Genomic DNA, 17,318 nt, shown 5'->3' with positions numbered 1-17,318 from the left:
TTGTTCTATTGACTTTGTTCTTATCATTCTGAGTAAACGATCAGAATTAGAGTACACGTTGTTCATCATTCTGAGTGTTATAAAAAGGACAAAAACTGCACCTAAATTATTCGCAGAAACAAGGTTTTTGTTTTAAGAAATACTAGGAAAATGCCTGAGATGGTCGTGAATACCACACCCTCCAACTCCTCCACAGCTTCATCAAGAACTGTGCTTCTCCTTCTGAGGGTCTTAACCTCTGTGTTCCTTCTCATTGCTCTCATTCTCATCGCCTTAGTCAAACAAACTGATGCAGACACTGGTGAACAAATCAAGTTTAGCGATTTCTATGCTTATCGGTAAGCATGCAATATTATACTACACTTTCTCATCTATATAACACAAACCCTTTTGACTTTTATAATACAAATGCAACGTCACTATAAACACATTTCAAACGTCACTATAAACACATTTCAAATTGATTTTGTAAGGTTGAGTTAAGTTTAAATTTTACTTCTTGGTATGATATCAGAGTCACTGTTTCTAACGAGTTGAGTTAGGTTTGAAGTCTATTTTTTGATATGATATAATCTTGGGTTAGAATTTATTCTACGTAATTTGTTGTTTGTTAATTTTATGGTTAAATATGTTTTTGGTCCTTCAATTTTTAGTAAATTTTGGAATTAGTCCATTTCGAAACTTTGGACCAATTTATTCATTCGTCTTTCAAAATACGTATATTTAGTCTTTTTAATCATTAAGTTTATTTAACATTTTAAGCGTGTTTCATAATAGTATTTGACTTAACATTAAAACAAAAATGTGTTAAATTGTATAAACAACTTAAATACAATCCTAAAATACGTACGAAACATCAAATAAACCTAATAAAATTGTTAACGTTTTTGTAAATGCAGATATATGATATCGACGATAATCATTGGATTTGCGTATAACCTGCTGCAAATGGCGTTCTCGATCTTCACTGTGGTATCAGGAAACCGTGTGTTAAGTGGTAACGGTGGCTATTTGTTTGATTTCTTTGGTGACAAGGTAAATGTCATGTTATAACACTTAATCAAGCTTTTGCAATGATATTTGTAATAATAATAAATTATGATTATGATTGTGTTGTTAATTTGTATGAACAGGTAATATCATACTTCATGATTTCGGGTTCAGCTGCTGGATTTGGTTTGACAGTAGAGTTGGGAAGAGGTGTACCCTCGAACTCGTTTACTGACAAGGCAAACGCTTCTGCAAGCCTTCTTCTGATTGGATTTGTGTTCACTGCCATAGCATCAACTTTCACTTCCTTTGCTTTGCCAAAGAAACCTAATTGATGCACAAATTCAATGATATAGTTTGTAATTCTTTCTTATTGTTCCCTTCTCAACTTAGTATTCAGGTGTTGTTCAATTCAATGGATTAGTTGCAACGTTGTTTATCTCTGTTATGTACTTTCACTTCCCATCATATGAAGCAAAATTGTAATTGTTTTTATTTTTCTGAATAGGATGTTTTTTCTTGTTTAATGCGTTTTATATATTTATTTGATAATACATTATATGCATTCTAAGACTTTATATACAAGATTATGTTTTTAGTTTCTTAACTTTCAGAAAATTTTTATATTAGATCATTTCGAAATTTTGTATTAATTTAGTCATTTTTTCTTGAGTAGGTGAATTTAGTCATTTTAATCAAATTTTGGTAGATTTATTTGATATTTCGTACATATTTCATAATTGTATTTGAGTTGTTTTGACACATTTTTTAAATGCTAAGTCAAATCTTATTATGGAACGTGTTTGAAATATCAAATAAACTTAACAAAATTTGATTAAAATAATTAAATTCACGCATTTCCAAAAGACGAAGGACTAAATTAATCTAAAATTTTGAAATGGATTAATTTCAAAATTTACCGAAAATTAAGAGATATATATTTTGAGGAATTATTAGGATAATTAATTTAGTTTTAGTAGTCTACTTTACTAGAAAATTTAGATAAATAATTAGAAGTGAAGTAAGGATTGATCATTGACTTGAGTCACGGTGATTTTAACATCAACAAAGACTTATTTAATATTAGAGAAGAGAGTCCAAACATATGAGAAAATTTTTATTTTTTTTTATGTTAATGATTATGATGTTATGTTATATATTAGAAAATAAAATATTAATCACCAAACCAAAAAGTAGCAATAAATAAAATACCTACAAAGACATTTTGTCTCTAAATAAGTTGAAACAATAGCAATAATATTAATTGATATTTATTATAAATATGAAGTTATGAATAGTTGAAACAGGTTATCATATAAATAAGAAACAGAATATTACAAAAAAAAAAAAAAATAGAAGTCGAAGAAATTAATTTTAATTTTTTAAATTAATAATAATCAGAGAGTGTCTATGGTGGACGTTTGTCTTCTGCAAACACCTTCTATTGACACGAGAAAGAGCTTCCCACCGCACCACACCACACCACACGCGCCAGTGTTGCGATTTGGACTCCGACACCGCCCGGAGGTAACCGAATTCGAACCGGAAGTTAGAGAAAGTAACGAAGGAGTTGGGGAATTGATGCGATGATGAAAAACCATGTGCGTTAGGGTTTGCGTTTTGCATTCAATTTCCGAACACTCTTTTAGTTTGAGGAAGGAAGCGCCGGGAGTGGCGTGCGTTTGAAAATGAGCATTGTTCCCAAAGAGACGATCGAAGTTATAGCGCAGAGCATTGGGATAAACACCTTGTCTCCCGATGTCGCTCTCGCCGTCGCTCCCGATGTCGAATACCGTATGCGCCAGATTATGCAGGTCTCTTCCGTTTTTTTTTTCTTTTGCAGTTATAAACTCTTTTTTGAGTCTGTTTCGATCTGTAGTACCGTTAGTTTTAAGCGATTACACTTGAATTGTGTTGACCTAACTCCTAACACTGTTTGTGCAAATCTCAGGAGGCAATTAAGTGCATGCGGCATTCTAAAAGAACCATTCTCACTGCGGATGATGTTGATGTTGCTCTGAACTTGAAGAATGTTGAAGTAAGTATGCGTCTTAAATGATTGAATTTTCGACTGACAATAATAAAAAGTGTTTGAGCGGTTCGTTCGGTTGAGGAGTATTTTTTTTTCATTATTAGTTTTATAACCGTCCACGAGTCGGTGAATTAAAATTAGTTTGTTTGAATCAAGTGAATCAAATGTATTTTGCTATCTTTAAATGCAAAGCCCCATAAGTACACTCACTGTATCAGTTTTCCGTTTCTGTTTTATCTTCCGTGGTTCTTCGTATATATTGGTTATGTTAGATAATTATTGGTTTATGATTCCATATATATATATATAAAACATAAAAGTGTGTGATTATTTAATTGTCCTACACCTATGGCCAAAAAATGCTTTATTATGGGTATTTTGATATGTGCAAAGATAAGTTTATAGTAAATTGATTTTCATTGTTCAAACTGTTCAGTAGTGTACTCAAAAGTTGTGATAATATAACTAGCTTCATTTATATTCGAACTGAGAATTTGGCTGTACATCGAGAGTAGCGAGGATTATGATTCTACGGGCTCTTGCTATTTCCAGATAGAAGATGCATATTAGAACTACCTTGTGGAAATTTTTGTGAATTTCTTTTCTTTGTGAGAAAAGCAAGCATAGTTCTTGTCTCCAATCTCATTATCGCGAGTTTCCCCCCTTGTAACAGCCAATATATGGATTTGCATCTGGTGGTCCTTTGCGGTTCAAAAGAGCTGTTGGACACAGGGACTTGTTTTATATTGACGACAAGGATGTAGATTTAAAAGATGTAAGGGTGCACTCAATCATTTTCATTGACTCACTTCAATTGAATTTCAACCTGTGCATCACCTCGTTAAAACTATAGCTTCTGTTAATCATAGGTTATTGAAGCTTCTTTACCAAGAGCACCTCTTGATACTGCAGTTACATGCCACTGGCTTGCCATTGAAGGTGTGCAACCTGCAATTCCAGAAAATGCTCCTGTAGAAGGTATGTCTCTCACCTTGAGTTCTACCAGTATTTTTTGGCTGACATGAAACTAGGTAGTATGATTTAGCTCGATGGATTGAGGAATCCTTGTATGTATGATTTGTTTGATGTTGTACGTTATAGCTTGTCGTTTTGACTTCCTCTGTTCATGATATCGAGAATTTTTACTCGAGTTAGTGTTTAGATTGGTAGATGTTATTTAAGTGATTTTTTTTGTCACCGTAGCGTGGTCAGCTTTGTGGGTCTAAAATATGTGGAAAACATCCTTATTGATAAATCATCAGTATCTTCGTGCACACTAAATCACTAGAAATTAGAAATGGAAAACTAGAAGAAGTATACACATCCAGTTAAGTATACTGATTTTCAGATATATTTAGTTATATGTGTGTGTGTGCACGCTTGCATAGAATCATGTATATATTTTGGCCCTTATAATTGTGGAGATGTACATCATACAAACAAAACAAACAGGAATTGTTTGGCTGTTTAATGCTTCGAGATCATTATTTGGAAATTCTTCCAATTTAACTAACTTCTACTCTCCTAATACCCCTTTTATGAATGATTGTTTACTTATTATTTTATTTGCAGTAATTTCAGCTCCTTCTGATACCAAAAATCATGAGCAGAAAGATGATGACCTTCCAGTTGACATCAAATTGCCTGTTAAGCATGTATTATCCAGAGAGCTTCAGGTATTAAAATTCTTAAGGCACCATGAGCTATCTTGTTTCACATCTCGTGATTCATTTTTGTTAGTTTTATTGTTTCTTGCAGATGTATTTTGACAAAGTTGCTGAGCTTACTTTGAGTGAGTCTGACTCAGCTCTCTTTAAAGAAGCATTAGTAAGTTTGGCTACTGATTCAGGACTTCATCCACTAGTTCCTTATTTCACATGCTTTATAGCTGATGAGGTAATAATATTTGTACTTTTATGGTGTTAGTGGGTAAAAATAGAAATTTCACCTTATTGTAGCTCATTACAACTGCATGCTTCTTATTTCTTGTCAGGTTTCGCGTGGTTTGAATAATTTTCCTCTTCTATTTGCCTTGATGCGAGTTGTTAGTAGCCTTCTGCTAAACCCTCACATCCATATTGAACCTTATGTAAGTTCACCTCTTGTTGATTTAGTATATTTGTTTATATTCTTGCAGACGAAGTATGATCTTTGTTTAAGCAACCTAGTATTATTAATATTTACGTAAATATTGGTTGTTTCCTCCTTTTCTATTTGGTAGTCTGTTGTCTACATTGAACTGTGAAAGTATTCTGAGATATTTAAGTTGATTTTCCATTTGTTGCTTGTCCATAAAGATGGCCCAAACACACTTGGTCGGTTGGCCCCATAAAAATTTGAAAGCAAATAAAAAAATGTGCTTACTGCTGTATTTTCTTGTGGCCTGCCATGTGGGCTGCCGCATCATCCTCAAAGGTCAGGCTTGGGTTCTGTCTTAGTATGGTCTTTTTCTGGCCAGATAGCACTGGTTTAGGTTGGTAGTCCAGTTGATTATTTGCTAGTGCTTAATGGCTTTTATTATCTTATAAGGTAGTTTCAATGTTTATTTTATAATTTGTAGAATATATTATTTGAATGATTATGGAGTGTTGTGAAGTGAAAGTAGCGTGAATAACTAGAAAAGTTTTTCCATATAGTTGGGTTTAGCCACATGGATCAAACACCACCGTGTTTTCAGAAAGGCCATTTTGTTATTGCTTTGTTCACTTGAACGAGTTGATGTGAAATCCTCTCTTAACTCTTTTCTTTCCGTTTGTGGATGCTTCAGCTACACCAGTTGATGCCATCTGTTGTGACCTGCCTCGTTGCTAAAAGGTTGGGCAGTAGGTTGGCAGACAACCACTGGGAACTTAGAGACTTTACGGCTAACCTGGTTGCCTCAATATGCAAAAGGTGAGATATCCCTCTTCCCTTGTTTGTTTTGTATATATGGAAATAAGCCGTTTTCTATATTTATTGGCATCTGTACCTCGATGCTTGGCTACTACAGTATGGTATCCCATTTTTTCGTTGGTTGTTGCATTTTGTTCACGTCCTTTTATTTCATAGTAGCAAAGAGAAAGAATACTATATTTAGTGTGTATTTCCTTTCAAATTCACCTATGTTTTTGGAGATCCAGTTCAAGGACACACTTCAAATTTGTTGTGTATTAAAGCTTATGCCTTTTTTCTGATTTATCAAAGAACTTCCTGGCTTGGTCATTGTAATTTGAAGATGTAGAATTTGGTACAAACTGTTGAGTCATTGAATTGTGAGCTCGAAAGTCTAGTTTTGCTTGATGACTTTAGGAATGTGGCTTATTTGCTGGGTTTTTATTGATTTCATTGCTATTTTTCTTACATTAACTTCATGTTTCATGCAGGTTTGGACATGTCTATAGTAATCTCCAGTATCGGTTGACTAAAACATTGCTTAATGCATTCTTGGATCCTAAGAAGGCAATGACGCAACACTATGGTGCGATTCAGGGGTTGGGGGCACTGGGACCCAACGTGGTATGTGTCTCTCCCATGTTCCTGGTGATTGTGGAGTTGGTCAAAGGCCAACACTTGGAAAAATACTTTTGGTGGCTTAAAGATGATAACTTTCCAATGCAATGACTATATATGCTTGTCATCATCTTATCATTAGGTTCCCATGTTTAATGTGGAAAGACCATGCTATTTCATTACAAATTCAATATTGTTACTTATTTATAACTTTAAGGTTTAAGTGACTAATTTAAAAGGAACCTTGTATGGTGTATTATGTTTGTTTGTTTAACTCAAGGTGGTTTGATATGCTTACATATGACGCTGTGATACGTTTTTAATGTTACTTATCGCTATGGAAATAGGTTCGCCTTCTTTTGCTGCCGAACCTTGAGACATATATGCGACTTCTTGAACCAGAGATGCTTCTTGAGAAGCAGAAAAATGAAATGAAAAGGCATGAAGCTTGGCGTGTTTATGGAGCCTTGCTGGTAAGATAAGCTGTCACATACAGCCACTTGATAGTATAAAATAGGTGCTTTAACAACTGAAAAATGTCAGTCTCAGTATAATATTGTTGTTCTGATGATTGTATGTAATTTATCACTCAGCGTGCTGCAGGTCAGTGTATATATGATCGACTAAAGATGTTCCCAACATTTTCAACTCCTTCTCCTAGTGCTGTCTTGAAGACCAATGCAAAAGTTCTTACTTCTTCATCTCGTGAGTATATTTTCCTTCGTTTCCCTTGAAAATACTGGTCACTAGTTCATGAAATACCTAGTATAATCTTTTTAAGCCTTGGAGTGAAGACACTTTTTCGTTTGGGCATTTAATTCAATATAAGGTAAACAAATATATATATATATATATATATATATATATATATATATATATATATATATATATAATACCCACAAAAGAAAGGTATCAGCTTGTCAATATTAGCATCAAACTGCGGCAGGGTTGAAGCAATAGTTAATTGTCTCTACTAAATAATTGTCTCTACTAAATAATACAGGCACATAGCGTAGACATACTAAATAAATTCATGTATGGAGGATTATTATAATTGAAATTTAGAAATAGAATTGTTAATTAAAACAAATTGCTTCATCAGGTAAATATACAATTTTTGTTCGAATATATTATTATCCTCTAAACTTACTTTTCCTATTTTCTCATTGTCACTTTGGATTGTTTGTTTACAATATTTCCTTTTCTTTTCCTAACTGCTTCTGTATATAGCTGGGATTATCTGTCACAGCAGGCACCAGATCTGTTACTTGGTTGTTATTTTGTTAAGAAATTCTTAATGACTGATGTAGTGGGAGGCGTAACGATCAATGTTATAATTATAATATAAATATAGTTTGTACTTTTCCGTGTTTTGTTTGTATACTTATTCCTTTTCATGATTGATTACTAAGGTAAACGCAAGGCAGACCCTGACCAATCGGAACAGCAGCCACCTTTGAAAAAAGCTGCTACCGACGGTGAGGTTGGTGTGGTCCCAATGAATTCCTCACCCGTTCACAAGCAAGAGGAGGCAGAGACTCTAGCTTCTTCAATTGATTCAATTATTGGCTCATCATCTTCTGCACAGATGAAAAATGAGACTTCTTTAGATGGCGAACTTAGAAGTAACATGGGTGATACTCAGGCATCGAAGACATCTGCTGCTCTCACCCAGGTTTGGAAAGACGAGCTTAATTCTGGACGGGTCCTTGTATCACTGTTTGACTTGTTTGGTGAAGGAATTCTTTCCTTCATTCAGGCTCCTGAGATGTATATGTTCTTGTAACTTTACAGTAATTTGATGAATAGAGCACGGATAATCCATTGACTATTAATTCGAGAACAAACTAAAATTCCTCCATTAGAGTGTGAAATAAAATAGAGGTAAAAGATGTGTATTTAGTTTAGGGTGTGAAATGGTAAAAAAAAATGGTTCTAATGGGGTTTTTGGATTTAGAGTCCTAAATTTTGCCATTCTCAGGCGCAAATTTTCCTTATTGGACATGCAAAGGGTCAGATTTAGACAGTATAGTTCATCCCGTGAGTAATTTAGAAAAAAACAAAACAGCTTGAAAACGGTTTACTGAAAACAGTAAAGGCAACAAACATAGCATTAAAATGTTACAACACTAGTAGAACTTTGTTGATGGGAAGCTTGAGTAAAGTAGAACTCAAGCAGGTAGTTTATAGGACTCCCTTTCAACAGCTGTTTTGAGGATACTGTCTTCTTCCAGGACCATCTGAACTGGCACGAAACCCAACCCATCAGCCATGGCAAGCAGCATCTGCCTGGTTTCATTCTTGAATTCATCAAGATCAATCGTGCCATTCAAGTTGTGATCGAATTGTACGAACAAGGATTCATACACCTGAGCAAGCTCGTCTGGATCTGGCTCCACATCAATACCGAAGTGGGTTTCCAACACCCTAAGGCTCTGGAGCTCCTTCAACATCTCTGCATACGAGAGAAGGCCATCATTGTCTGTGTCAAGGTAAGCAAAACGGTTACTTACTGATACACTGAATGCTTCCTCATCCTGAAGGAAGTTCACTATGGTCGCACCATCCAAAATTTCTACACTCATATTTCTCTTCTACTTGAGCTCAAACGGAAGGTAGGTTTTATGGACAGGGAAAGGAGAGGCTTGTGTATGTTTTTGCAAATGCTGTGCTTTGATGAAAATAGTTTATTTTCTAACTAGTAATTTATAGTGTTAATAGTCGGTAAAGAGCATATATTCTTCAATTACTCGTACCAAAGATTAAATGGTATCGAAACCTTCCCCTGTTTTGTGTCCTACGTTTGATTAGTGTCTTGGCTTGTTTATTCTTTAGTTTAGCGGACTATATTGGATGCTTCCTTCCCACCTTAGGTCGTGATTCTTGGTATTTTCCACTGTTTTCATTTCACAAATTCACACTTGTATGGTGGGAAATGATTGGCATATGGGGTAAATTTTTTAAATAAGACTAAAAATTGTCAAAACGAGCCAATGTGACCATACACTTATCATGTGTCAAGTTTAGGTCTGTCAATTTGGGATATCTTCTACTGTGAACTGAGTCATTCTTAAAAAATATCTAAATATAAAAAAGACCTAATTACAAATTAAGTCTGATTTTTTTGTTATAAATTTAGTGTATAAATTTATTTTTTATTACGTTCATTTTAAGTTATACATAAGCTGATCTAATTTTACTTTATCTTTTATCTTTTTGTTCTAGATGTATTTCACGGAAAAATTTCCTCGAAACAAAACCTACTGGGACAGGCAATGAGTCTGAATTTGCAATTGGGATTGGGCAAAGGGGTATTGAAAGTGCAAAACAGGGAGTGTCCCAGTTTTAGAGAGAGATGGTCTTCCACTGAATAAACAAAGAATACTTTAGAAGTCTTAAACAGGGATAACCACTCATTGTTTTAATATATTCAATAAGCTAAAGTTATTATGCTTTTATGTTTGCAATAAAGGATCTTCTTCGTTTATACTTTATTCTTTCTTAATAAACTAATGCCAAAGCTTATAAGAGTATATGTGTTTGGTACCACATCAGTTTTTTCTTAACGAAAAAGGCCAAACACTCGTTCCTACCTCACTTTTAAAAGTACCATATTACTTAGTATATAAGTTTCAAAGGAGGATCTTCTTCGTTTATACTTATTTAATATTTTTTTCCTTTAAATTAAATTTATTTATTAATTTTATTGAAATAGGTTAACAAAAACTCATAAGAATTTGTAGTCCACTGGATCAAGATTTAAATTTTTGCAATTTCTTTTTCAATACCTTTCTTTCGGACTAAATCCTGGAATTCTTTTACTAATAAGTAAATATTCTGTAATTTAGTTTTGAGAATGTACTAAAATTAAATTTCCAAATCTGTGAACTAAATTTCAGAATAAGACATGAATAGTTTCTAATGTTTTAGTGTCGTATTGTTTATATATATATATATATATATATATATATATATATATATATATATATATATATATATATATATATATATATATATATATATATATATATATATATATATATAGTTTCTCATAACATTTTTTTTAATATTCTGCAATTCACTTTTTTAAGAAAACTATATATATGAAAAAAAAATCATTTATCACAAAATATTAGTTATTATGGGGCAAAAAAAAAATCAAATCGAATATTAACGTACGATATGTTAAAACTTAAAAATAATCTAACCCACTTACAAAAGAAAATCAGCACAATCAACTTCTCTGTTCTAAATTTTGGGTCCTAATAATATTAGGATTGATATATACACCATTGCGAGTTTGATTTTTCATATTTATTTTAAAATAAAAATTATTATAATCTTTATTTTAGTAGAATAACAAGTATACTTCTATTAATACTAATTTTGACATGATATTTTCATAGTTCAGGAAAAAGAATCTTCTTAAACTGATCTTCCTTGTGGCATCACGTTTTGTTAGTCTTATTTAGTTGGCATTAAATATTTATGGATAGAATTTAATTTATTTTGTTTAATATCTATGGATAGAACTTAATGCAAGTTTTATTGTTAAATACTCAATAAATTAATATTAAAAAAAACGTAGGAGTTAATTATTAAGGAATAATTAGTGTTGCTGTCTTCCTTATAAAGGAATGGTAGAGTTCGTAGAAATCAGCGCACTCAATTGAACCTTCATTTGCCGTGTATAAAGTCTCAGATTAATTAAACCAGCATCTTTATATTACTATTAACATTTTAAATATATGAGAGCATTATTTAGATGATTTTTTTTTTTTAAAAAGACTTATTAGAAAAATATATAAGAAATAAAATGAAATTATCTATAAATTAAGATCAGTTTATGATTTTTTTTTTCTTAACTAGCTAAGAAGGGAAGAAAGATACAGGGCAGGATGAAGAAAAAGACTGTTTCAGCCTATTTAGTTGGTCTGCAAAGATGAAAGTTTTTCATTTTTATTCCTCTGAATTTATTTTTGAAGTGTCATAATTTGAAAATATATCTGAAATTAAGGTTCATCAATTCATATGTATTCACGTTTTAGGTTTTTTTATTAAAATAAATTGAGTATATTTTTGTTTCTAGGATATAAAAAAGTGAAAATTTTAAAATTAAAGAAAAGAAAAACAAAGAAAATTTATGCAGCTATTTTGTATCCTTCATTAATGAGGAGATAAACATTGCATGTACCAATCACAAATATTATCGTGCTGGTTTATTGTTTATTATTTTACATCATATGAAACTTTATGCAACACTTTCGCTTTAGCTACTTAATGGCTCAACTCGAGACATGAAAACAAAAGATAATGCATTATACATCAAATTTCACGAAGTTGTTACATGCGTACAATTTTCTTCTACAAACTATGATGTGTTTTGTCTTAATATTTTGTGTTCCACATAAAAATATTCAAATTAATGAAAAGTTAAGGTATTTTCCCTGCATTTACAATGACTTGAATTATTAAGAAACTACATGGTTGTTAATGTCAAACTACCAAGAAATTGCTACAACACCTTCAACATTCATTAAACAGATAATTATTTTTATTAGGCATAGTCCTTTTCAAATGCCCTCCATAGTGAAAAAAAAAAACTACATTAGAAACATGCAAATTTGCAAAAAACAAGAGTTCATACCATTTTCTAAAAAAAAAAGTACTCCAACGTACTGCATGCAATTTCTCTAAAACGTATTTTCATTTATTAGGAAGAGGTAAAAGAGATGTGTTTAAGCAAGAACTGAATCCATTAGGAAGTAAAATTTTAGAAACATTTTTAGATAATTTGCATTTTTCAGCAACATGAACTTGAAATTGAAACAAACTAGTTAATCCTCATTATCGGTTCAATGAGACTCTTCATCTCGCGCAGATGATCCACAAGCACACCTGTTTCTGTCTCCTTGCTGGCACCGAGCAATTTTCTGGCCTCTGCAATTGCCACGTTGATCTTCGTTTTGTCTTGTGTATCAAGCTTAAAAATGTTGTCAACATCCTCGACAGCTTTCCTTATCTTGTAAACGAAATCTTCCAAAGCACTAATTGCTTGAACTTTCTTTTTGTACTCCTGATCTTCAGCCTTGTATTTCTCAGCTTCTTCCATCATCCTCATAACTTGTTGAGTTGATAATCTCCCCTTGTCGTTGGTTATGATAATACTGTCTATTCTTCCGCTGCTTTTTTCCTCAGCAGTTACACTTAGGATACCATTAGCATCTATACTGAAGCATACAGTTAAAGGATGGCCTCTAAGAGCATTTGGACTTCCATAAAATCTAAAAGACCCAAGCAAATTGTTATCGCTTGCTCTTGTCCTCTCACCCTCGTAAACCTCGATTAGGACGGAGGATTGGAAGTCTGCGGATCTTACAAATCCTCGCTTTTTTTCAACAGGAATGATGGTGTTTCTAGGAATCACAACACTCATGAGATCTCCGTTTGCAGATATACCAAGAGATAGCGGTGTAACATCCAATAACACCAATTCAGGAAAATATTTAATGCCGTCACTCAATATAGCAGCCTGCACAGCAGCTCCATGTGCAACAGCCTCATCAGGGTTAATGCTCTTGCATAAATCTTTTCCCTTAAAGTAGTCTTGCAATAGCTGTTGCACTTTGGGAATCCTAGAAGAACCACCAACCAGTACAACACACCTATCTACAGTCTCCATACACTTTCTAAATAGGTCCATGTTGAGTTCCTCAAATCTCGTACGAGTCATTGATGAATGGAAATCAATACCTCCAGATAAAGCATCTACCTCAATGGTGGTGTCAACAGCATATGAGAGTGTCCTTTTTGCTCTCTCACAAGCGGTTCTCAACCTTCTCAAGGCTTTTGGATTTGCACTAATGTCCACTTTATTCTTTCTCTTGAACTCCTCTACGCAGTAATTCAGCATTCTGTTATCCAAGTCTTCTCCTCCAAGGTGAGTGTCACCCGCAATTGCCTTGACCTCAAAGACATCATCTTTCATTCTGAGGATAGACACATCAAATGTACCACCACCAAGATCAAAGATGAAAATATTTCTCTCCCCATCACAGTTACCTTTGTTCTCAAGCCCATAAGCCAGAGCTGCAGCCGTGGGTTCATTGATTATCCGCTTAACATCGAAGCCAGCAATGGTAGCAGCATCTTTGGTTGCTCGTCGCTGAGAATCATTGAAATAAGCCGGCACAGTTACCACAACATTCTTAACCCCTGATTCCAAGTATGATTCTGCAATCTCACGCATCTTTGTAAGGATCATAGATGAGATTTCTACAGGTGAAATGCGTTTCTCCTTACCCTTATAGGAAACAACTATCATGGGTTTGTCATCAGAATCAGCAATGACCTTGAATGGCCACAGCCTTAGATCATTCTCAATAACGGGGTCACTGAATTTTCTGCCAATTAACCTTTTCACATCTGCAATGTTCACCATCAATATTTTTCTTTAGCCAAATGAGATTAAATCAAGCATTCTAGTCTACTTCGTCAATGTTATATTCAAAGTAGCCTTCAAGGATACAATTGATTTTAATAAATAATTTAAAGACAGAGGACGAAATAATTCATACTGTAAACATACAAAAGGAATTCACAAATAATAGAATAACATAACAATAACAAACAACTAATTACCAAAGACAGTGTTGGTTGGGTTAATGGAAGACAAGTTCTTAGCGGCATCGCCAATCAACCTTTGATTTTCTGTGAAAGAAACACAAGAAGGAGTGATTCTATTGCCTTGATCGTTGTGAATGATTTCCACTCTATACTGTTGTTCTTTCCATACAGCAATGCAAGAGTATGTAGTGCCAAGATCGATTCCAATAGCCCACTCCTTATTTTGTTTTGTCATTTCTCTTAATGTAGAATGCGTTCAAATCCAGAAGAATTGAACCTAGCCACAGAGACTAACGATGCCCAATATAAGAATTCATAATCTTTAAGCATAATAATTGAGAGAAGGAGTAGGAAAGTATGATGGTTAATTAATTACTAAGAAGTTTCATCTTTACAAAATCAGAAAACTGATTACCGTTTTTTTTAACGTTTAATCTTAATACCAAATCTCGAACAATACATACATAAATGTCTTTTTTCATGAAATTTACCTGTTAAGGTACTACAAAAGAATAGTTGGGAGTAACAACACAGTAAAGAAGCATGTCAGATATGCAGTGATGCATATTGTTATGTTATTAGTATATACACATAAATAGAGATAAAAGTAGGAAATAAGATGAAGCTTTACCTTGAAAACAGTAAAGAAGAAACTAGTAAGGGCTCTGAGTCTCTTATGTTTTTCTTGCTACTACTCTTCAGAATTTCCACAACAATCTCTTCCGAATCACACTCTTTAGAAGGAGATAAATGATAGGTTTTTATCAACAAGTGGGGTTTTGAAAAGGATGATAGAAACTATTCAAATTCAATTGTGCAGCTTTGGTATATAAAGATAAAAAAACGGAAGAATCAATTTAGATTTTCAACATGAAATTTGATGTTTGAGTAATGAAAAGTGTACACTATAATCATTGAAACTAGAGATTTATATTTTAAAAGGTGATGGAACCATGAGAAGCAATGATTTCTTAAAGTAAAAAAAAAAATGCTGAATATATTGATATTGATTTAAAAATAAAAAAATGGAACAATCAATTTAAATTTTCAACATGAAATTTAATGTTTAAGTAACGAAAAATGTACACTAGTCATTGGAACTAGAGATTGAGATTTTAAAAGGTGATGGAACATGACAGGCAATGATTTCTTCAAATAAAGAAGCATGCTAAATATATTGATATTGATTCTGTAAAATATATTTAGGTGTACTTTTTCTGTAAGAATTAATTGTTCCCATTAATTGCAGACCCTTCGTGCACAGAGCAACTTGATAATAAGGAAATTGGAAAGTCACCATATGATATAATGTTAGTTTAATTTTTTTTACTCGAATAAAAAATATTTAGGTTTTATTTATTTTCAATACAATTTCTCTTGGATTTTCTTACTTTCATGTATATAATGTGTTCTAATATTTTAAAAATGACAAATATAAAATAATAAGTACCAATAAGTTTCGTTATTCAATAGAAGACTGTAACCAATTTCTCACTCTCCACGTAAATTTGTTGTCCATTATACCTATCTACTTTTAATTTTAAAAGTTAATATTATTTAGAAGCTACTATTAATAATTTTTTAGTTAAAAATAAGAAATGTGATATTATTACGTATTGCTACTGTGTGGGGATGCAAGTATGTATCATTTAGAAAACTTTTAATATTTATAAAATAAATATTATTAGTTATATCTTAAAATAAAATACAAAAATGACTGTTATAGATTTAGAGGGATAAAATGAAAAAAAATATTGTAGTAAGTGAAATTAAAATTCACATATTTTATAATTAAAAAGAGTAATTTCAAATTTTATAAAAATAAAAAATAAAGAAAACATTTTAAAGAGCCAAGTAAAAACTTAATTACTATAGTTTTTCATAATTTAAACAATAATTACTAATTACTTAAGGGATTAACATAATAATTTAGTGAACATTTAATGGATATAAAATATCATCATATATCCAAACTCAAATTTCAACCAGTTAATAGATTGTTGAGTTTTTTTTTTTTCTTTAACTTTTTCTAAGCGAATTTGATTTTTGACCATGTGAAGCAAGGTTTGAGAGACAAAAACCTCATAATTGGGATAATTTATTTGGATAATTTATTTTACAACCACTTTCCAAAAATAATATTTTTCATAATTTAAGTTAATTTATAGAAACTATGTTACGTTAGTTTTTTTAAATCAATTTTTTAATTTATAAGTAAGTTATTTTATCTTGTAAAAAAATTATTTTACTTTTTATAAATTTTTGTTAATAATAAGTATGATTTTACTATCAATCAAGACATGTCTTTAGTAAACTGTTTATACTATTATTTTTGCTGTTTATTATTTACAAAACTATCATATTGTTTTCAATTTATTTCCTATTTTTTTCAAAGTTTGTTAAAAGTTTATTTTTGACAACATTTTATGAAGAAATATTTAAGATTATAAAAAAATATATTAGAAATCAGTTTCACCATTCAAAAAATGAAAACAAACAATAAACGTACATATTCTAAATTTATAGTTGTTCTGTTCATCCACTCCAAAACTGAATTTCCCATTATTAATCTTTTATGGAAGAACATTGTTTCTGTTGGATTGTATACTGTATTGTGCTTGAAGTATTGTGCTTGACTTGACTAAACCACTCTCTGAGGGGGTTTTCTTCCTGCACCCCCAATATTTCTTCTCCACCTCCAAACTTTTCATAAATTCCAAAACTACCCTTTTAGTATTTTTAAATTTTAAATCAATTAATCTCTATTTCTCTCTCCTATTTAATGCTTCACTTGTTTTCACTCAACCCTAGCCGCCGCACACCCCTCAATCTATCATCTGCCCCCACTCACCACTCTAACGTGCCTCACTGTCGTGCCCCACTCCTTCTAATTTTTTGTCCGCTCTTCCTCTTCCCTTCCCCATTCCTTTCCAACAGGTAAGTAAAGCTATCTTATTGTATATTTTAATTTTATAATTTATTGATTGTTTCTGTCATGTTTGCTATATTTGCTCTATGTAGTTATTATTTTTTATTTGAATATAGATCTGTAAAAACACAAAGCTGGAAGTCGTGGACTTCCATAGAACCAGGTTGGGAAGAAAAAAAAATGGCACTTACGGAAGTCGACATCAATACCGGAAGTCGACTTCCGTAGTTAAAACTGAGTTAGTAAATATTG

The 17,318-nt window shown here is 32.3% G+C and overlaps 4 protein-coding genes across 4 annotated transcripts; 2 read left to right on the top strand and 2 right to left on the bottom strand.

Moving 5' to 3' along the window:
• Nucleotides 1-29: 29 nt before the first annotated feature.
• On the top strand, nucleotides 30-1,517 carry LOC114185585 (CASP-like protein 4D1). Its single transcript, XM_028073406.1, has 3 exons — nucleotides 30-338; nucleotides 900-1,035; nucleotides 1,134-1,517. The coding sequence occupies exons 1-3, from the start codon at nucleotides 151-153 to the stop codon at nucleotides 1,323-1,325; spliced, it is 516 nt and encodes a 171-aa protein (XP_027929207.1). The 5' UTR covers nucleotides 30-150; the 3' UTR covers nucleotides 1,326-1,517.
• An 875-nt stretch (nucleotides 1,518-2,392) lies between these two features.
• Nucleotides 2,393-8,450, top strand: LOC114185581 (transcription initiation factor TFIID subunit 6-like). The gene is made up of 12 exons (XM_028073400.1): nucleotides 2,393-2,804; nucleotides 2,942-3,028; nucleotides 3,696-3,797; nucleotides 3,892-4,000; nucleotides 4,595-4,698; nucleotides 4,781-4,918; nucleotides 5,016-5,111; nucleotides 5,790-5,914; nucleotides 6,385-6,517; nucleotides 6,859-6,984; nucleotides 7,105-7,216; nucleotides 7,924-8,450. The coding sequence occupies exons 1-12, from the start codon at nucleotides 2,679-2,681 to the stop codon at nucleotides 8,295-8,297; spliced, it is 1,632 nt and encodes a 543-aa protein (XP_027929201.1). The 5' UTR covers nucleotides 2,393-2,678; the 3' UTR covers nucleotides 8,298-8,450.
• Nucleotides 8,451-8,463: 13 nt separating this feature from the next.
• LOC114185586 lies at nucleotides 8,464-9,227 on the bottom strand. The gene has a single exon (XM_028073407.1). The coding sequence runs from the start codon at nucleotides 9,094-9,096 to the stop codon at nucleotides 8,683-8,685; it is 414 nt and encodes a 137-aa protein (XP_027929208.1). The 5' UTR covers nucleotides 9,097-9,227; the 3' UTR covers nucleotides 8,464-8,682.
• A 2,993-nt stretch (nucleotides 9,228-12,220) lies between these two features.
• On the bottom strand, nucleotides 12,221-14,879 carry LOC114185580 (heat shock cognate 70 kDa protein-like). Its single transcript, XM_028073399.1, has 3 exons — nucleotides 14,769-14,879; nucleotides 14,153-14,427; nucleotides 12,221-13,936 (listed from the first exon to the last, which is right to left on the bottom strand). The coding sequence occupies exons 2-3, from the start codon at nucleotides 14,370-14,372 to the stop codon at nucleotides 12,345-12,347; spliced, it is 1,812 nt and encodes a 603-aa protein (XP_027929200.1). The 5' UTR covers nucleotides 14,373-14,427; nucleotides 14,769-14,879; the 3' UTR covers nucleotides 12,221-12,344.
• Nucleotides 14,880-17,318: the final 2,439 nt, after the last annotated feature.

The sequence above is a fragment of the Vigna unguiculata genome, chromosome 5 (assembly GCF_004118075.2).
Source record: "Vigna unguiculata cultivar IT97K-499-35 chromosome 5, ASM411807v1, whole genome shotgun sequence".
Classification (NCBI taxonomy): Eukaryota; Viridiplantae; Streptophyta; class Magnoliopsida; order Fabales; family Fabaceae; genus Vigna; species Vigna unguiculata.
Note: the sequence above shows the minus strand (reverse complement) of the source record. Positions and strands in the feature narration are given on the sequence as shown.